The sequence below is a fragment of the Rhineura floridana genome, chromosome 1, assembly GCF_030035675.1.
Source record: "Rhineura floridana isolate rRhiFlo1 chromosome 1, rRhiFlo1.hap2, whole genome shotgun sequence".
Lineage (NCBI taxonomy): Eukaryota > Metazoa > Chordata > Lepidosauria > Squamata > Rhineuridae > Rhineura > Rhineura floridana.
In genome coordinates this window covers 22,431,385-22,453,767 of record NC_084480.1, presented here as the reverse complement: position 1 = coordinate 22,453,767, position 22,383 = coordinate 22,431,385, and the positions used below count along the sequence as shown (strand labels likewise).

The 22,383-nt window shown below is 41.6% G+C and overlaps 1 protein-coding gene and 1 long non-coding RNA gene across 3 annotated transcripts in view; one reads left to right on the top strand and one right to left on the bottom strand.

The window, feature by feature from the left end:
- ALPK2 (alpha kinase 2) overlaps nt 1–6,542 on the top strand; it is a 77,995-nt gene extending 71,453 nt beyond the window's left edge. For both annotated transcript variants that reach the window (XM_061615418.1, XM_061615428.1), the window contains one exon: nt 3,542–6,542. In XM_061615418.1, coding sequence (XP_061471402.1) covers nt 3,542–3,761 — 220 coding nt within the window. In that variant the 3' untranslated portion in view covers nt 3,762–6,542. The remainder of the gene's footprint in view (nt 1–3,541) is intronic.
- Nucleotides 1,950–22,383, bottom strand: part of LOC133379689 (uncharacterized) — a 36,670-nt gene continuing 16,236 nt past the window's right edge. Inside the window, exons 5-6 of the long non-coding RNA XR_009761241.1 lie at nt 6,336–6,486; nt 1,950–2,354 (exon numbers count right to left, since the gene is read on the bottom strand). This is a non-coding gene — a long non-coding RNA (uncharacterized LOC133379689). The remainder of the gene's footprint in view (nt 2,355–6,335; nt 6,487–22,383) is intronic.

The following is a 22,383-nucleotide window of genomic DNA, read 5'->3' as shown; positions in this document are numbered from 1 at the left end:
ATAATACACAACCATCATGATGAATGACTGATCGCCTTATCCTCTATGAATTTGTGTAATCCCCTTTTAAAGCCATCCAAGTTGGTAGCCATCACAAATGCTTATCAAATTTGCAGATGATACAAAGTTGGGGAGCATAGCTCATACCGTGGAAGACAGAAACAAAATTCAAAGGGACCTTGATAGGCAGGAGCATTGGGCTGAAAACAACAGAATGAAATTCAACAGGGATAAATGCAAAGTTCTACACTTAGGAAAAAGAAACCAAATGCACAGTTATGAGATGGGGGATACTTGGCTCAGCAATATGACATGTGAGAAGGATCTTGGAATTGTTGTTGATCACAAGCTGAATATGAGCCAACAGTGTGATGTGGCTGCAAAAAAGGCAAATGCTATATTAGGCTGCATTAACAGACGTATAGTTTCCAAATTGCGTGAAGTACTAGTTCCCCTCTATTCAGCACTGGTTAGGCCTCATCTTGAATACTGTGTCCAGTTCTGGTCTCCGCACTTCAAGAAGGATGCAGACAAACTGGAACAGGTTCAGAGGAGGGCAACAAGGATGATCAGGGGACTGGAAACAAAGTCCTGTGAGGAGAGACTGAAAGAACTGGGCATGTTTAGCCTGGAGACGAGAAGACTGAGGGGAGATATGATAGCACTCTTCCAGTACGTGAAAGGTTGTCACATAGAGGAGGGCCGGGATCTCTTCTCGATTGTCCCAGAGTGCAGGACATGGAATAATGGGCTCAAGTTGCAGGAAGCTAGATTTCGACTGGACACCAGAAAAAACCTCTTAAGTGTTAGAGCCATACGACAATGGAACCAATTACCTAGAGCGGTAATGGGCTGTCCGACACTGGAGGCCTTCAAGAGGCAGCTGGACAGCCATCTGTTGGGAATGCTTTGATTTGGATTCCTGCATTGAGCCTCAATGGCCTTATAGGCCCCTTCCAACTCTGCTATTCTATGATCTTGTGGGAGAAAATTCCATAGTTTAACTATGCGTTGCTTGAAGAAATACTTTCTTTGGTCTGTCCTGAATCTCCCAACATTCAGATTCATTGGATGACTCTAGTATTATTATACAATTATTCATCGGATGAATAATTATTCATTGGATGGGTTCTAGTATTGTGAGAGAGACGAGAACATCTGTCTATCCACTTTCTCCACACCATGCATAATTTCATACACATCTATCATATCGCCTATCACTCACCCTTTCTCTAAGCTAAAATGCCCAAACTCTGGAACCATTTTTCACAGAGGAGTTGCTCAAGCTCCTTGATAATTTTGGTTGCCCTTTCCTGGCCTCTTTCCATCTCTACAATACCCATTTTGAGGATTGTGGCTGTGCCGTTTGGAAACATCACAAAACGGTCTAGGTTTGCAATCAGCATCAGCATCAGCAACAGCAGCATGAACGTTATCACTATATAATCACAAAAGTGTGTGGGAGTGGAAGAAAGCAGCAGAGCCTACAAAATGTATTGCATCAAAGGTATGTTTGAAAAACATGAAGCTCTGTGTGATCCATCAAAGAGCTGCTTTCAATTCCAGGTGGAATTACATGTTCCATCATGGTCTGGCATATTGGATGTTTCTAAGAGGCCTTTCATCATTCAGGGTTACTGGCTGCATTTGATATAGCAGCCTTTCCAGTTTGTCTCCTTTCAGCACAAAGAGAGTGGAATAAATCCATAATTAAACTGCTTTTAAAACTTCAAGTTTAAAAGATTGGTTATCATCATTGGGGCTGAGGGTGGGGGATGCGTGGGCACACATGTGTGTTTTCAGATGCCATGTCACTGACATCTCCTGGGGAGAACTGCATTTAGTAAAGACTGTTCAAAATGACAGGCCTATCTTACATAAGGAAATAAGACTTGTCTTTAGGAAAAAAGCTGTCAGCATTTTTTATTAAAACAAGGCAGGCAGGCAGGCAGGCAGGTTGAATAGAGATGAGAATTCCTTGCAGTTGTTAACACCATACAGAATTTGTAATGGTTCTATGGCACCTTCACTCCTGATAATGGATAGTCTTTTGTACAGATCCCCTCATATTCTTGTACTGCTTCTGCTGATTTGTGGGGAAATGGTGAATGTATTTCACACAAAAAAAAGGTATGGGGGGGCAGGGAGGAGATACTAAGGGTGAAGACAATCATGACATATTAAGAATAGCAGAGTGGTTTGTCTCATCTCCAACAAATGTAGATTTTTCTGTCCTGGGGTCAGCTCTGGAAATGGAGGGGCGGCGATACTGCGGGTTTTCAGCACTGATTCAGTTTGAACTGGGGACATCACCAATATATTTTCACATCCCAAACCCTGGAGTAATTTCATAGCTGTTGAAAAAAATGCTTGTGGAGTTAGTTATTTAAAGTGAAGGATGAATGCTAATAAGTATAAATAAATATGTGCTTCTTTAAATGAAAGGCAGATTATTTTCTATGGTTATGTGAGCAACAATCCCTTATGCTATCTGTGCAATCTTGCACAAGTATGGGGGAGGGGAATCCTGAGATTCTTTCTCTTCTTTTCTTTATTTCAAAAACCAAGGACAAAGCAATGTAAGCACATTTAACCTGTGAATTTCAATGGAAAGATTAAGATCATGTTTAAATCTCTCCCACTGATTTCAGTTGGAGTTTTAAAGTGTTTTTCATTCGGCAATATTCTGCCCCCCCAGTTTCTAACCCCTTTGAAGTATCGTTTGATCAACAGCAAACTTTTGCAACTATTGAATAGAAACGCAGGATTTTTTTTTTAAAAAAAACCTTCTAATTTAATTTACATCTTTTACCAGCCATTTTAATTTGATCAATGCACCTCATCTCTCCTCTGCAAGGAAGTTCCTTATTCTGTAACTAGTTTTTTTTTAAATCACATCAGCCTGAACCACAGATGTAGATAACATGGAAAAAAATGGTTAGTAATACTGCCACTGGTTACCCGCTTGACATTTCTGTTAATATGATTGCCATAATTTTCTTATGTGGCACACATATCCTATACAGCAGGGGACACAAACCCAAGGCCTACAGGCCACATGCAACCCCCCCAACATGTTTTTTGTGATACTTCTCAAGACCCTTCCCAAAATTCAAAAAATAATAATATTTACTTCAGCCACATCCACTTTGACATGCAGTCCCTGTACGGTTGACCATGGGTCAGTGTGGCTCTTGGCAGTGGATTCTTGAGGCTCCGATGTCAGAATCCACTCTGGGTTTTAGTGGATTCGCTGCCCCGCTGACATTAGCCGTTGCCCCCCAAAAAGGTTAGCCACCCCTGCTATAGAGAATGATGCCAACTGTAATCTCCTTTATTACACGCCATGACATTTTTCTGAGCCTAGATCTTAAGCTGGTCAGTTTCTCTGTGACATTCAGATTTCCTGCAGTTAATCCACAAGTTATTTGGGTGGGGTGGGGGATCTATTTAGCAGTGTGTGTTTTTCCACAAATAAAATGTACATTGTGTGTGTTAGAAAACAAAAGGTTTCAGTCCTGTATTTTTTGTTCTTCTGCAGGTACAAAGGTTTCAAAGGCAACTGCTCCATCTCATCTATTGACCAATTTAAGGCCCTCCACCAGTGTAATAAATACTGTGAGATGCTGGGACTGAAACCCCTTCAACCCATCTATCAGAAACAGAGGAAGGCAGCAGTCTCAAAAATCAAGACCCAGCCAAGCTCAAGTACTGTAAAGAAAACTGTGGTCAACAGTGCACAGACTACCAAGAAAACATAGGAACTTGTTTTCTTCCAAAATAAATATTTGTCATCCTCATCTTTGCAATAGGACCTCTCTAGAAATATAGACTGTATCTTCTGGAACTAAACACTCCAGCAACGTGGCTCCCTCTGAGCATTCAGCATTGTGCAAGTAGTTATAACTGCCACAAAGAAAGCGGAAGAGTGGATGGATTAGGACACTCAAATGTTTGAAAAGATCAGTGCCCCAAATAAGCTTAGCCATATATGTGTAGATTGCATAAATGGGCTGAAGGTTATTTGCACAACCTCTTGTTTCTGGAGGCTGTGCAGCACTTAGGCCTTTGGGGAATTTGCATCTAGTAGATTTCTTCAGTGTAATTCAGCTGCTAAATAAGTATTGTATATAAGTAAATGTAGGATGTTTTCAACCCACATGAGGTGAAAGGCATACATGCCAGAGTCTTCTCCACTTGCATCTTTTTACTCAAATGGAGAATTATATCCAGTGCATTTTTCTAGATGTTTCTGAAAGTTGGCTTCTCAGACTGCGTAACAGATGGCAGATGCAACAAGTTTATGAGGGATTCACCTGTGGACCTGGCCTTAGGGGAGGGGTTTTTCTGCACTGGTTTTCAATATTGAAAGTTATGGATATGATATGATAGCTTTTAAAAAACAATACAGTTGTATTCACCAGATGACCCAGGGGACTGCATGGAACTCACAGTGCCTTTATTTGTGACCCACTACCCTCTAACCTTACCCCTAATTCAGGTCAGGAGACCTGCATGGTCCTAGATAATGCTCTCTGTCGGATCTGTAGCTGGTATGGAAAAGTGTGTGTGAGAGAGAGACAAAGAGATGGGTATAGGAGTTGTTGCGCATGAGTGTGGGTGTGTGACTTCAGTGGTAAAGGATGCTTTGGCTAGGCAGGATTGAGGGCGACTACTGTATTTGTGAGACATATTACAGAAGAAATGCTTTCCCTAAGTGTTCCCCACCCTCAACAAATTGTACTCTGTGGCATATTACCTCTAAACATGATGGGAGTTCCATTTGGATCTTGCAGAAAGGGGTGGGGATTTCCTGCAAGACAGGGCTTGGTGTTTGTGTGTGTGCAGCTGTTAGAATATGTGGGTGTTAGGAATCTGACGTCATGTTCTTTCATTGCATTTCAAAGCACACTGATCTGCAGGAGGAAGTCATTTCATTATACCTGCAGCCTTATTAAGATATCTCCCATATTTCACTCACCCACTGACAGTTTTCAGGTCAATACCACTGTACTAGAATAATGGGTTTGTTTCCTAATTATTTGCACACTAACAATAATCCTTATTATACTCCATACATTTTTCCCCAATTAAATTCCAACTGAAACAAGATTTAGCATTGTGAGTATGTCAATAATACCCCTGATGCTGAGGAGGGTACCAACCATTTCTAGTTCTCCCCCCACCACTCTGCCCCAATGAAAATCAATTCAGCAGCCTCATTTGTTTTCAAATGTTTTGCAGTTTCTTTCTCTTGAAGGCCTGGCTTCTGTTAATAGGAAACTTTAAAGTCTAGGAGTGGAAAACTTCTAGCCCAAGGGCCAAACTTGGCCCACCATGGGTTCATATTTGGCCTGTGAGGCTGTTTTTCCCAAACTACACCCACTTGCCCCATACCTGATGTCATCTGTGATCCAAATGGAGCCTTAAAGGGCATTCCCAATTGTGCATTGCAAGGGAAAGCAGGCTTCGACTCTACCGCCCATAGCTGCACAAGTAAGCTGGAACTCATTTGTGCAGCTGATGACTGCAGAAAGCTGAAGGCTCGGGCGCTTTAAAGCTCCATGTGGGGTCTTTGCAAGCCCTGTGTGGTGCTTGAAGGCTTGACTTTGAGATTTCAAAGCACCCATTCACCTAGCATCATTGTGACGCCTGGTGATTGACAGGTAGACAGCCCCACCCACCCATCAAATTTAGCCTGTGAGGCTAGGATCTGATAAAGATCTGCCCTGCAAAGCCAAAAAAGTTCCCCATCCCTGCTTTAAAAGCCCTTGAAAGCAGTGATTATATCATACTACTGAATATATGCCAAACAAGTCTGGAGACAGACAGTAGTATTAAGGGAGTTGAAAGTGGTCATCCCACAGAGGCAATTTTTGTTACCCATGCAGTACACTCTCACCTCTTTTGTCCCAAACGGGTTTTAAGTTTTGGCGAACTTACAATTAGAGATGTACCCCATGGGGAACCGACTCTATTTTGTACGGTCTTCAGTTCTGTGAAATAACTGCTGTCTGCCTCACTGCAAGTTGCGGCACTTTAAAAGAGAAATAATAGCTCATCTTCATGAGATAGCAAGTAAGCAGTATGTGCAATCTGTTTCTATGGGATCCCATCCCAGTGCTGGCATACTTCCATTTAAAAAACTGTTATAAATGCATTCATTCATACCTACTATAAAGGTAAAGGTGTCCCGCACTTATAGTGTGAGTCGTTTCCGACTCTTAGGGTGACGTCTTGCGACGTTTACTAGGCAGACCGTATATATGGGGTGGGATTGCCAGTTCCTTCCCCGGCCTTTCTTTACCCCCCAGCATATGCCGTATTTTACTGACCACGGATGGATGGAAGGCAGAGTGAACCTCGACCCCTTTTACCGGAGATTCGACTTCCTCCTTCCGTTGGAATCGAACTCCGGCCGTGAGCAGAACTTCGACTGTATTACCGCCGCTTACCACTCTGCACCATGGAGGATCTTCATACGTACTAAAATAAATAGAAAATATAATATACAAAATACATTAAAGAAATTTGAACATTGATTCATGAAATAGAATTAGTAATCATTGTCAATTGTGAGACAGTGTGATGTAGTGATTTGAGAGAAAGATGAGGATTGTGAGAGACCTGGGTTGAAATCCCCACTCTGCTATGAAGGTCACTGGGAGATCTTGTAACAGTCACTATTTCTCAGACTAACCTACCTCACAAGGTTGTTGTGAGGATAAAATGGGGAGGAGATGGGAACCACGCATGCCACCTTGAGCTCCTTGGAAGCGGGGAAGGATATAAATGTCATGAATGCATACATTATATTAATATAAAGTTTAGGAGTCCTTGCTCGTTCTTCACCCTCTTGGAAACAGGCAAGGGTCTAGGACTAGGGCTCATACTTGTAATGTAGCAAGTTGCCTTGAATGTGCACAGAAAATTTCACTTTCCAAAACAATCTGAGAAACAAAATAGTCATCCTTTGAAGTTTCCACTTGTCTGAATTTTGCAATGCAGTTCTCCAACCAACCAATGTTTACATAAAATCATGAGTTAGGTAAAACTGTGCATAAGCATGAATATGTTACTGAAAATAATATACAAAATGCATTATATTAGGAGAAATTGGTTGCACACTAAAATCCTGAAGAATTTTAATGAGGATTTTTAAAAAAATAAATTGGCAAATTGCTGCAGAAATATGTTGAGAACTGAATTTAAGACTTTTAGACAGTTCCTTCCATTCCCTACTCAGAAGTGATCTGTGAACTTCATTCAGGTGGTCCATGGTGTGTCTGTGAAGAATACGTACAATATTAATTCCATAGAATTGTATGGAGTTCACTGTAATACAATAAAAGAAATAAAAGCAGCAATAGATACAATTAAAAATCATAAGGCATCTAGCACAGTGCATTGCAATTGCTACAACAGGGAGACCCTCAGCAAAGTTCAAGTGGACCATGGGGGGAAAAGGTTTGGGAACCAATGCCTTACGGGGTTTGTTCCCTAGCTGTATTTAGGATTGCAAACTTATATATTTAAACCTTCCTTTTGAAATCCATTGGATTTAAAGGAGCTTTGCTTTAACTGGATCATAATCCTTGTTACTCAGATATTTAAAACAGAGCATCTGCAATCTACGCCTCAACAAGTGGATTATGTGATGAACCTGTATATCCCTCTTCAGATTGCAAGTGAGGCTTGTCATGGTTAAATGCTATATATACAGGGTTCTGCACCCAGAGAACTAGATTTAAAGATCTATAGGCCTCGTCTGTTCCTTGACATGGTAGTTTTCTATGGGTTGGATCCAGACATAGTCATGTTTAGAGTACACCCACTGAAATAAAGTTAGTAAAATCAACTCAATCATGTGGATTTTAAAAATTCACAGATTAATGCAGAAACGTGATGGAGCAGACATTATGAGTATATGCAAAGTTGACATTGACCAGAGGTAGACTAATTGATCCGCTCTAGCAGGCAGATAGTGTTGTTAGCACCATCACCATCTTGGTGTCTCAGTGTGTCAGGCAAGGAAAAGCTTCAGCATGTGAGTAATCATTCTTCCATTATCAGTAGCACCGATAAAGCTGCATGTGTCACAGAGCTAAGAAATTGCAGAGTGACATACTTTCTGACCGTGTTTCAGACAAGGATAGAGAGTCAGCTCCTACACCAATACGGTACAAGATCTATTTGCCTCACATGGGTTACAGCCCAAATAGTCATTTTATTGGGACTGGGCCCCTTCATAGGTATATAGACTACTAAAAGCTCCATAGAACTACTAAATATAAGTCTGCTCAAGATTTCTAACTGAAATTACTCTAAGCCAGGGGTAGGGAAGGAAGGATCTCCGTTTCTCATCTTTCTGGTCTTAAAAGCAGTCTTCTACATTTCTGCAACAATTTGTGAATTTTTTTTTTAACTCCTCATCAAAATTCTCCAGCATTTTAGTGCAAATTTCTCCTCATAAACACAGTTTCGTAGTCAGTTTTGACTGATGTACGCATTTTTGTAAACCATTTTTTGTCATGTAATGAATTTTTGCATGTTATTGTCACTCGTATGTTCATTTTTACGCACACTTTCCCCTAATGTGGGCATTGCTATAACCATTGTTTGGTGGGAGAACTGCACTGCAAAAATTCGGAGAAACGTGAATTTTGAAGGATGGCTGCATGTCAGTTCTCTTTTTGTTTCAGAAAGTGCCAGTTTTATACATTCTGCTTGAAATACGAACTGAATGGAAATCCTCACCATCCTTAGGGGTGTGGAATCTGTAGCCCTCCAGATTTGTTGAATTCCAGCTCCCATCAGCCCTGATTGGCCATTTTGGCTGGGGGGGGTGATGGGAACTGGGATCCATTGACCTCTTGAGGGCTATAGTCTATTCTTACTCAAACACTTTCTACTACATGGTTGCGGTGAGTGCTAGACCTCTTATTTTGGGGGGAGAAGGGTCCCAGCCAGGTCCCTGTCTATGGGCCAATCAGCATGAAAGGGGAGAGTGTGTTGGCCACAGAAGAATTGGAGCCAATCATAGTCAAAGAGGTGAGTCAGCCACTGAGAAGACTCTTCTCAGTAGCTAACATGCAGCCTCCCCTTTCATGATGATTGGCTCCTAGGGACGTCTGTTTTAGTGGAGTGTGGACTTGGAGACGACACGGAGAGCAAGGGTGCCAAGGGAAAGTGGAAAGGGTGTGTGTGTGTGGTTGTGATGGGGTGTGGTGTGGTGTGACTTTCATGAAGGGATCCTGGACTTCGGAATTTGCCACTACACTACTGGACACAGCTGAACTGAATATTGTTCCACATACAATTCCAAATGCATCATTGAGCTTGCACCCTATACATAGACCTATTGTACATTTTCTTTTAAAAAAAAACTTTATGTAGCTGTATACAGGATTGCAGTGCTAATCCAGCCCTCTGCTCTGAGGCAGGCTTCGCCGTAGTACCCCAAACATCACTACCAGATATGCTAAAATATACATGAATAAGGCTTTCCACTTACTGCTTGTCCCTTCCAGTTGTTCCCTGTTCCCTTCGGAACCCTTTCCTGGGACAGAATTCGAAGTAGGAAAGCCTCAGTGTGTGAGAGAGTCAACTGCAGAATGAGGGCCTAAGTTTGATTCATTAATCAAAATCTTAGCAAGTGTCATTATTGACAAGTGCTACAATCAGTTGCTATGACAACAGGCAGCACTGTAGCCGTTTTTCAGGCAGAATAACAATACAAAGGGCTGTGAGAGCTCATCAGTCTGCTTTGGAACTCCTTGGCATTGGAGGGAGTCAAATGACAAACAAACCTCCAAAGCGAATGGAAATTTCATAAAAAAAAAAAAAGTACCCTAACTGTTCAAGGTTATTTTGTCTAGTCTCCACATTCCCACATGCTACTCTGAACTGCTCTGAGGATCTCTGGAAGGTGGCAGTGGGAAGACTGACTCAGATAATTGGGAAGAGTTGCTCTTTCTATGGCACTAGAGAAGGTCTAACGGATATGTTCTACCTCAACTGTTGGAGGCAGCATGCTTCTGAATACCAGCTGCTGGAAAGAGCCATATGACAATGGTACCAATTACCTAGAGCGGTAGTGGGCTCTCCAACACTGGGGGCATTCAAGAGGCAGCTGGACAGCCATCTCTCGGGAATGCTTTGATTTGGATTCCTGCATTGAGCAGGGGGTTGGACTTGATGGCCTTGTAGGCCCCTTCCAACTCTACTATTCTATGATTCTATGAAAATATTTATATAAGCATGACTATCAAATATGTTTATTATTTATACAACCTGTAAAGATATTTATAGTGCAATCCTATGTTTGTTTACTCAGAAGCAAGTCCCAATGTATTCAATGGGGCTTACTCGACCAGGGAAAACTGTACCCTGAAGTGATAAGGAACTTGTTCCTTTAGCAAGTCTTTTAAGTTGAGACCTTATCCCAGTCTGTGTTGGAATTGCTTTTTAATATGTTTTTAAACCTTTTCCTTAAAAAAAATGTTTTTAAAGCTTTAAAAAATGTTTTTAAAGATGTTTTGTTTTAATATATTTTAAATTCTGTTTTTATTATTTTTACAGTGTTTTTAGTGCTTTTGTTTGCCACCCTGGGCTCCTACTGGGAGGAAGGGCGGGATATGAATCAAATAATAAAAATAAATAAATAAATAAATAAACTTCATTCACCCAACTCAAAATTTGGAATCATGCCACTTTAAGCTGTTTTGCAACTGTTTATACTTTTTATGGTTATTGGTTTTTAAAGTGATTTATTTCTTATTGTGAGCTGCCTTGGTTTCCAATCACCAACCCTACACACACACATATATATGCAGGTGTAAAAATACACCCCATATAATAGTTTATTGTCAAACCAGTTGGTCATTGAGGAACATTTTTTAAAAAAATCAGTATTAGTTTCCTACATAATAAAAACTGTGATAAACCCTGCCTAATTTCTTTAAAAATAGGGTTGGAGCGGGAGAGAAAGATTTACAACACAAACACAAGTCTGCGCTATGTTTACTCAAAAGTCCCATTAATTTACAGCACAATCCTAACCATGTCTACTCAAAAGTAAGTCCTAATGGAGTTCAATGGGGTTTACTCCAGGTACATGGGATTAGAATTGCTTTACTCCCAGAAAAGCAGATATTGGATTAAATACTTTCATATTTCATAGCCCAGGGTCTGACTCTTGGACAGAAGAGAAAAAACAACGTTAAGCCAGGGACGGTGTAAAAGCCGGAATGGAATGGAACAGGTCGGAACGGGGCCTTTATAAAAGAAATTGATGCCAAAAACATTGGAATGTGTTAGAGACACTTGAGAACAACATTTAGGAACAAAAACCATTCCGATAGGATTTTTATTAACCCTTTAACAACCAAAATGCCCTCCAGAATGGAATGAAACAGCCCGGAACGGTGACTTCCCAGCGAGCCAGACCTCCGAAATTCACCAGTCCCACATGACTACATGGTATGCATGCAATAAAACACAAAACTTCCATGGAAACCACGTTCCGATACCCGTTTTGGGGTATAATACGCTCTTTATGTAAAACAGCCCATAACGGCGACTTCCCAGTGAGCCAGACCTCCGAAATTCACCAGTCCCACATGACTACATGGGATTCATGCAATAAGACACAAAACATCCACAAAAACCACGTTCCGATACCCGTTCCGGGCTATAATACACTTTTATGTAAAACAGCCCGGAACGGCGACTTCCCAGTGAGCCAGACCTCTGAAATTCACCAATCCCACATGACTACATGGGATGCATGCAATAAGACACAAAACATCCACAAAAACCACGTTCTGATACCTGTTCCAGGCTATAATACACTTTTATGTAAAACAGCCCGGAAGGGCGACTTCCCAGTGAGCCAGACCTCCGAAATTCACCAGTCCCACATGACTACATGGGATGCATGCATTAAGACACAAAACATCCACAAAAACCACGTTCTGATACCCGTTCTGGGCTATAATACGCTTTTACGTACAACAGCCTGGAGCGGCGACTTCCCAATGAGCCAGACCTACCAAAATTCACCAACCACGCATGTTGCTGCCTCTCCTTTTGTTGGGAAATGGGAGATAACACAGGATGACCCAGGAACCTCTGGGGTGATCAGCAATACCCTTTCTTGCTGTTTGTAGGTCCACTAAGCAGCACTATTGGTGCTGCTACCAGGTTGCGGATGGCTGGTGAATTGGGGAGAGAGAGAGAAAGAGAGATTGGAGGAGCAAGTCGGCTGGCAGAAGGGGGAGAGAAATTGAGTTTGCCTTCTGTGAAATAGATGTGCTATCACAGGAAAAAACCGGGTTCAAAGAAGTGCTCTTGTGTGCTTGGGCTCAGACTCCACCTCTGCCTTGTATTCAAGTTCTGGGCCAAACCTCACCAGTTTTCTTTCTGTGAAATGAGTTTCTGACACAACTACTTTCAAAATCAAGGTTAGTAAAGTCTGGAACCTGTGGGAGGGACTCCCACTCATTGGGCAGAGCGCATGAGGTGGAGGCAGAAGAACTTTCCAGTCAAAAGGCTCTCAGGCAAGAAGGCTGGAGAACAGGACCTTGGACAGCCACTGCCAGTCTGAGGGCCAAACTAGATGAGATACCAGTCATGCAATAAACAATTGCACGATGAGCTTTGCAGCACTAAATTGAAGGTGCAGGGCAGCTGAACCCTAGTGGGGTCCTGAGATGGGGGCTTTAGTCCCTGCACCTGCTATTAACACTGGGGAATAATAATAACAACAACAACAACAACAACAATAATAATAATAATAATTGTACCACCTCCTTTGCCAAAAATGCCACACCACTGTACCAGTGTATATCAACAAAATCACAAAAGAAAGCAATCAGATGTCAGGGTTGAGGTCAGTCCCTCTGACATTATCTGGTCTACAAAGTGGTGGGGCAAGCATCCATTCCTCCACCCAGAAAAGGTTTAGCACACCTGTTCTATGTATGGTTACAATGACACAAATAAATAAATATAACTATAAAGAGTAGTTCTGAAATACTGTAATGATTTTTCATTCTTCTAAAGATATTTTAACATATAGCATCATTAGCTATATTCTTTGGAAAAATATGAATCCAGTAAAAAATAAACACACATAGCAAGAACTAAAACAATGTATACAAATATGTGTATATATATCAGAGCTTGGAAGATTACTTTTTAAAAGTAATAAATTACAGTTACAGTTACATGGCCAAAAGAGTAGTAATTACTGTTACAATTACAATTGGTCTGAAAGTAACCGATTACTTTACTTTTCCTCCAAAGTAATCACTACAATTACATTTCAGTTACTTTAAAAAAAACGCCTACAAGGTGCTGGCCTTGGCTGCTGCACATCTAAGTAGCCTAAAACAACATTAAAAATAAACAAACACATACAGAGGTAGTAGAATAATTATTTTTATTCATAAGATAGCAATGGTGGTCTCTCCGCTGGTAAGGGAGGTGGGGAGGGAGGCAGAGGCCACTACTCAGATCTTTGCATGTCAAACCAAGTGCAACCCCCCCCCTCAGCCAGCCAGCATAATCTCTCTCACTTAACCACCTCCCAGGCCCGGCCCTGCCACCAACTAAGGGACACTCACTCAAGCAAACATTTTCCCCTGAGATGCAAAAAAGTTATAATACTGCAAATGCAGCACAGTAGCCAGAGAGGGTGGTGGAGGCCACTTTGTGTGCCAAGTGCAAACACAGTATTCACACACACACACACACACACACACACACACACACACACACACACACACACACACACACACACACACACATTGTCATCTTTCACCTCCACAGTTCTTTATCTCCATTCTGCTGCTGTCTCCTTCTCCTCCTCTATCCATGTTCTTGACCTCTGGATCGTTTTCTTCTCCACTCCATTCTTCACCACCACTATCCATTTTTTTAAATAATTGTTTTCTCCACTCCACCCCATCTCACTCTCTGCCTCCTCCCTCGTTGCCTGCTACCCATCCACAGAGCATGAGGAAAGAGCGATGCTGCACAGAAGCCCAGTTTGAGACACATGGTTTTCATCCACAAATCAGAGGAGCAGAAGACTTCCCCTGCTCCCCCCCAAGTAATGCCCAAAAGTAATTCTGGAAACGTTACAATTACTCCACAAAAGTAGTAAAATTACTCCTAGTTCTATTACAATCAAAATGTAAAGGAATTACCCACTCGTTACTCAAAAAAAGTAATGAATTACAAGTAATTCATTACTTGTAACTAGTTACTTCCAAGCTCTGATATATATATATATATATATATATATATATATATATATATATATATTCTAAAACAACATTAGGATATAAATGTAACATAATATAAATAGCAGCAACTGAACCAATATTTTTGTAAACATTTTGCAAAATAAATAGAACACAAATGTACTCTTTTGTGCAGGTAGGCGTGCAAGATCATCTCAAGTATAGAACAGTATTTATCAACACTGAAAATAATGATATAACATTAGACAAGATCATGTTATAGAGGAAAACTTTTTTCCCTGTGGCATGGATTCTTCATTTGTCACAACACTTTGGACATTTGAATATGCCATGAGGAGCTTGATTTCTCTCAAGGCAGGACAGATAGTACCAGTCCTGACAGACTCCCTGGCAGAGAATCATTGTGTCCTCCTTGGGTTTCTTGCACAGATTACCCATTAAACACAATGACCAAGATGAATTATAATACTGTTGTACTGCTGAAGATAAGAATGCAATTGTAGACAATGATTCTTTAGGCACATTTCTTGAGACAGGAGTGTTGAAATTGTTCATGACTTTCTGATTTATTTGTTTCTTTGTTCTCTGCTGCTGTCTCTGAGTTGCACTTGGTTGTGGAAGTAATGCATTCTTGCTGAGCAGTTCCGTAGAAATCCACTGCCGTACAGGCAATCCCACTGTCTACTGGGAAGGGGATTGGAGAGCCACTGCACAACACATGTGCAGACAGACAGACAAACACCCCACAGTTGGAAGAGTCCTTTTGAACTGGTATGTCAAGAGGTGCATGAATGATCCACTCTGACCAATTCATTGCTGAAGCTGACTGCATCTCTAAAAATGTTTGCAGCATGTTGGTGTACTTGGTGGAGATGCCATGTTTGGAATCAAGATACAGAATGATTTTCCACTGGAAGAACACAATCATTAGTACCCAGTGAGAACTGTGTACATTGGTGGGGATGAGCCAGATGTCCTTCATCACAACATCCAAGTTTGTGCCAAAGTTATGAACACTTGTTGTGTATCCCTGTAATTCCATGGACCACATAATAAATGGGCTGAGTAATAATATTTATTGGAGCAATTTGTTTTGCAGTTAAATTTGCATACTATCAGCATTTCATTCAGGATGTTTTGTGTAGATGACTATAATTTATAAATAAACACTACCGCTCGTTGGAATGAAAGGTCATCTTTAATATATATTACAGTAACATAAGAGAATCAAAGTATTCACAAATATACAGAAGTGTGCCCTTAATTTTCAGTAGTACCAATTTAAATTTGACATCAAATGAAATTTGTCTCTGTTGTTAAATTAACTGAAGTTATATTTGGCTATATACCATTGAAAACAATTGGAGTGCATAGCACAAATCTTTGCTTGTGCGTATGCAAGTGAAAGTGGTTGCTGTGAAAGCTTGTGGCCCAGAGCATTGACTCATACAGTTATGCATGACTGGTGCATTTGATTAACTTGGCTGGTTCAGATGTTGTTCTGCGCTCTGTTCAGAAAGATGTATTATTGCATGGAACATGGCTTTTGTGGAAGTTTTGTGTCTTATTGCATGCATCCCATGTAGTCATGTGGGACTGGTGAATTTGGGAGGTTTGGCTCATTGGGAAGTCACCGTTCCGGGCTGTTTTACGTAAAAGTGTATTATAGCCCGGAACAGGTATCGGAACGTGGTTTTTGTGGACGTTTTGTGTCTTATTGCATGCATCCCATGTAGTCATGTAGGACTGGTGAATTTCGAAGGTCTGGCTTGCTGGGAAGTCGCCGTTCCGGCTGTTTTACGTAAAAAAAATGTTTAAATTGAAGCGGAGAGTCCAGAGATTAAGGGGTGCTAGCCAGAGAGCCGGAGGCCCCCCCAAAAAACCAGAGACTCCAGCCAAAAACCAGAGACCTGGTAACTTTAGTGTATATATATTTTTGCCAAAAAAAGGACTCACAGACAATGATCTTTTTAAGTACTTGGGAGCTGAGACTCATAAGATTGTGTTGTATTTAATGTTTTGTTTCCTTCTGTGAACAGGAAAAAGAACTTCACCAGTTATTCACTGAACCTTTGCAAATTCATTTCTTTTGGCCCATAAGAAGCTGCAAGGATTTGCCTCTGCACGTCAGGACAGGAGCGGCCAGCGTGGTAGCACAGTATCGTAGAGCGCCTCTCGCAACAGCGGTGTCACTGCCACTTCCCTGAATAGTGTGCAGAGCTGGGAAGAGTGTGGCGACAAGGTGGGGCTGCCCTGGTGTATCAGCGAGAGTGCTGGATTGGCTCTGCTGGTATGTCTGCCCAGCCCTACACTCCAGCCACCTTGCCACATCCTTGCACCATCCAGGGTAAGGCTCTGCAGCAGTGCCCCACTACACCTGGTGTTCCTGCCCCTGGAGGGCCACAGATCCCTGATCCCTGGTTTACACTGATAGGCAGTGGCTCCCTAGGGTTTTAGGAAGGAGACTTTCCCAGCCTTTCCTAAAGGTGTCAGGGACTGAACTTCCCCTACCTGCCCACCACTCATCTACCGCCCTTCCTTGCTGAGGCTTTTCTACTGAATGTCCAGAGGAGTTATAATAAGAGCCCGAAGCCGAGATCTCTGTGCCAGGAATCTTTGTTTCTTTTTAGATAGCATGTACTTCAGTATTGCTGTTCCCAGGAGCACTGCTCCTCGCAGAACTCAGATAAAACAATAGGATCATATCGCAACAAGAAATTAAAAACAAAACAGCAGTGCTGTAACCCCACCTCGACCCCTTGCCTCTGCTTGCAGATTGTTTTGGAAATCAAAATAATCCAAGATTTAAAAGACATAGGAGAATGAAAAGAGTTTTGCTGGTGATGAAAAGATTTATGAGCCTCTCTGCCTCTTCCAAATAAAGGCACAGCAAGAAAGTTGCTGTCCACCTCCCCTTAGAGAGGACAGGCACCCAGAGAAGGGCCTCTGAAAATTACCTCCAAGTTTGTTGTATCTATTTCTTCTCTTCCCTTCCCCACATTATATCACAGTGGGGGCCGGGGGCGGGGGAGATCATGATTGTGGTGGCAGTGATGTGGTGGCAAGTTCAGAAGTGCAGGGTCTCTTCATGTTAGTCACAGCCAGTCCTCCCCCTTTTTTGCTGCTGAGTTGAGAATGAGATCCTTGTTAATGCCTTCTCCCACAACAACAGACATCCCTAGGAGCCAATAAGCATCAAAGAACAGTGTGTTAGCTACTGAGAAGAGTCTTCTCAGTGGCTGACTCGTCTCCTTTCACTCTTATTGGCTCCAATCAGCAGGAAAGGACAATGCAGCATGTTAGAAGACTCTTCTCGGTGGCTAACACACTCGCCTTTCATGCTGATTAGCTCGCAGCATGCTGGAGGCATTGGGACTCTGCTGGACCTTGCTCCCAAAAAGGTAAGGGGTCTAAGAACCCCCGAGACCCTGGACAACTACACCCCTGAGTGGGGGAGGGAGCATTTAACAGTTTTCCCCACAGCCAAAGGTCCCAGTGAAAAACATCATCCCACATTTTGGGTTAGGGAAAGAGGGACGTGCTACCTGGCTCCAGAATGCTATTGGATTGCAGAAGTCTGGTAGCAGAGTTCTTCTTCTTCTCCTCCCAGCTTGGAGCAGAACAGCAACAACAGTGCTAAATGGTCCACATTTAGAAGCGCCCTTTGAGAATTTACAATGTCAATGTTAACTTCCACTTAAAAAGTCCAGGGTTTTTTGTTTTTGCTTTTCGCTTTTGCTATTGAAATTTTTAAGTTTGGCTACACCCCACACATCCAGCAATGCACACCCACCTGATAATAGTCCATTCCTCTCTCTCCTCTTTTGGCTCATGCACCAAGCTTTAAAGGATTGCTGCGGTTGCACAGTCTTGATGTACCTCCCAATAGCTTTTGTGAAAAGGGTCTATTGAAAAACACACCCTAAATTATCTGCAGCTATGGTGATTAGAGCTTTTAGATATTTCTCCCTTGTACATACAATGTTGTGGGTGTGTAATTTATTGCAGTTAGGAAAGTCGTAAGAGGTGATAGTAGGTGAGTATTCACTGGTTCTGCAAATCTCACTTCCAACCTGCTTGTTGCTACTGAATGCAAAAGTAATTACAGCGTGAATCAACTAAGAATGGTTTGTATACAATAGCTGGAACCTGGGTAGTTCTGAATAATCCAGTGCAAAACATAGCAAAAAGCATTCACAGTATAATGTCAGCCACAGATCATTGAATGAAACCTGTTTTTGGTATTTGGATGTACCCTCAGTACACAGAAAGGAATGATAAAGAGTATCCCTGAGCAGTGTGAAGCTAGGTAACTTTACTTTTTATCTTATTTTTTAATCCAAACATCTTATTATCATGTAAATAATACATTTCAAAATTTTAAAAATTGAGTTGGGGTGAGGCAGGGCTAATGGAAATATATTTACATAAATACATATGAACATATATGTATAAAGAAAAAAGGAAAGAATATATATATAACAAAAGGAAATTCAGCAAGAGGATAATGTAGTTGGCACTGATATACGATACACTGAGATACACAAAACAGTGTAAATAAAAATATAAAGAAATATGTATGAATACCCACACAGATATGTTTAAAGAAGGAATATGTATGAGAAAAGAAAATTCAGTAAGAATATAGTCTAAAAAACATTGATATGCTATGTTGAATTAACACTGATATACGCAAAAGAGCATAAATAAATAAATTCACAAAGAAGACAAGAACAGGAGGGAGAATATTTATCTGCTCTTTGTGCCTAGATATTCATTATAAATCCTCACCCTAATATTTTTTTACAATTTTACAATATTTACAATACAATATTTTACAATTTACCGTTGGGTATTTTCTTCTGTCTTATAACTGCGGATAATGAACACATTCCATTTTTTTGATAAATGAGTTTTTAGGTTGCGTGGCTTCCCTTCACCCTAACTATATTAGCTGATTTTACCATATTTACTAGCTCCCATATCCTCAGAATGCATTCTTCCAAAGTGGGAGTTTGAGTTTTCCCCCCCAATTAGACCAAATGGTAACACCTGCGGCTGTTAAGAGATGAATGATCATTTCCATATCCACTGACGAGGCCAAGTCTTTTACAAATCCAGACTTAGTTATTATTGGGCCTATTAGCAACTCATCAGGAGGTAACTCAGCCAGGTAATTTTAGACTCTGGGCAGAAGGGTCATAAAGGGAAGGAGCTTTCCATGGCCATGTTTACTATTACTTCAGTTGTGAAGCACACAGTTCACCTTTCTCTTCTCTCCAGCCATCTCCCAACTAATCTGGAAAGAGTATCGTTCTTAAATTATCACTACAGCTACCTATATTTAGAGTGTTCAGTCCTATGCAGGTTTACTCAGTCCCCAAAGCAGTATCATACCACTTTAAAGAGTCCCGGCTTCCAAGGCCAGTGCCAAGCGTGACTGGGCCCTTGGGCACTAGCCTGCCATGGACCCATGGCGCTGTAGCGAAACACCCCCCCAATACAGGCGGCATGAGGATAATAAGCCTGCCCACATGCCCCATCTACCTCTCGTGTTATGTAAATGATGTGCGCATGCAGTTTGCATGCCTGCCATCAACCAAGATGATGGTGGGGCATTAGTCCCAGAGGAAAGCCCCCCCCACCATCTTGGGTAATGGCAAGCATGCATGCACAGAGCACATGGCATTCACATTGACAGGAGAGGTAGGTGAGTCAAGTGGGCAGGCTTATTGAAGCCTGTGCTGTCTGTATTGGTGGAGTGCCTGGGAGCTTCCTCCCTGGGATAGGGTCGGGTTGCAGGATCCAACTCTGCTATGGATCACAGAATGGGAGTGCCACTCTTCCACCCTAAGGAGGGCCCCCTCTGGGCTGCAGGGGCCCTTTGCCAGGGCCCAACCTGGCCATCCTCTGGCCCCAGCCCTGCAGGCTTTCCTCACAGTACTGTAGTTTGTTAAGGCTGCTGAGAGTTATTAGGAGACTCCTCTTCCCATTTTCCATGTGGGCTTGTTAATCCCTCGTCTCAGAGAACTCTGAGAATTATAGCTCTGTGAGGGGAATAGGGGTCTCCTAACAACTGTCAACACCTTAAACAAGGGGCCTCAAATGTTTGATGGGGTTACTCTCAAATAAGTGCGCAGTTTTTGTTTTTTGTTTAAGTATAACAGATCATACAGCTACTGTCCTGGAAAACAAATGAAAGTAATTCCTTTCTGTCACACACACACCAGCCCTTTCAGAGGTCTAGGGAGGCCCAGGCCTCTTCCAGTTTTTGAGGCTGCTAGCCATACTAAAAATAAAAAGTGACAACACACAAAAACAAAATAAGGCACCAAACAAAAATGGTGAGACACAATTATTTACTTAAATGTGCACCTCTGAGCTACAAGAGCTTATGTCAGATATTTGTCTAATCCGCATAAAAACAAATTGCAAAACTCATCAAGTGCAAAAAAAATTAACAAGTGGCTAAATCTGAGGCTCCCTTTGAACTTGCAGCCCAGACCAAACGGCCCTCCTGTCCCCTCCCCCGCTGATTGATCCTGCGCTAGGGATGGGCGAGTCATTTGATTCAGTTCGCATTTCAAGTCAAAGCTTTCAAATTCACACTTTCTGAAACAATATGAGAACTGAAATACAACCACTCTGAAATTCTCACTGATTTGAATTGTGCAAAGCAGTTTGCCAACCAAACAATGTTTACAACAATGTATATGTTAGGGGAAAGGGTGCATGAAGTTGAATATATGAGTGAAAATAACACAAAAATGCATTATATGACAAGAAATTGCTTGCAAAAAAAAAAAGTATACACTGAGCGATGGGCTCAAAATGCATTATATTAGGAGACATTGCTGGCAAAAATGTGTACATTACTCAAAACTGTCAACAAAAATGTACTTATTAGCAGAAAGGTGAGCTAAAATTCTGGAGATTTTTCATGATGATTCTTTTTTTATAAAAAAAAATGCAAATTGCTGCAGAAATGTAGATAACTGAATATAATATTAGAACAAATGAGAAACTGAGAGAACTGAAACTGACAGATCTTTCCACCGCCTACCCTGCTCCTGCGTGCGCGCACACACATGGCAGAAGACTACCAATTTATTCTCAGCTGGGGGTGGGGGAGCTGCTTTTTCCATAGCCATACAATGAGGTATCAAAGAATAATTGCAAAGTAGAGCTGGAAGGGGCCCATAAGACCAACCCCCTGCTCAATGCAGGAATCCAAGTTAAAGCACACGTGACAGGTGGCTCTCCAGCTGCCTTTTGAATGCCTCCAGTGTTGGAGAGCCCACCATCTCCGTAGGTCATTGGTTCCATAGTCATACTGCTCTAATAGTTAGGATTTTTTCCCCCTGATGTTCAGCCAAAATCTGGCTTCCTGTAACGTGAGCCAATTATTCCATGCCCTGCACTCTGGGACAATTGAGAAGAGATCCTGGCCTTCCTCTGTGTGACAAATAAAAGTAATAAAAACTATTCATTTTTATGAAATGAAATACTGTCCCTCCCAATTGATCTGACGCTACATAAAAGGGGGCAAAATATTGTTTTAAAATGCAGAAAACACAAGAAGGAAAAAAATAGGAAGAAAATTTGATGGGATGGAAGACTGGGGCAGCTTCAGGAGGCATTGAGCTGTCCACTGTAACTTGTCCACCACCTCTGAGTGAAAGGCTGCTTTTCTATGTACAAGAATGAACCTGGGCCAAAATATTTAAATGAGGATAAGCATTATAAATATGACATCATAGGTCATGCAGTTGTATTTATTATGCAAATTATGACTGTTTAGAGTGTCAACCAAGCAGCAGGGCTATTTACTTTTCATGTCACGCCCAGTGACTACCAACCTTTGCTTCTGGAAAAGTCTGAGCACCTCAGCCTTCTAGCAAGTGATCACACTTAGCATGCATTTGTGGTTTTGTGTGTGTGTATGTGTGTGTGTGTGAGAGAGAGAGAGACAGAAGGAGAGAGGATAGGTAGCCAACAGAAACCCTTCATTTCACAGCTGCTCCCCTAAGCAAATATTATTCCTGTAGTGTAAAAAGGTATGTGGACTCCTTGATCAGGGATTTTGAATTATTTTTCTTGGTTATATATACAG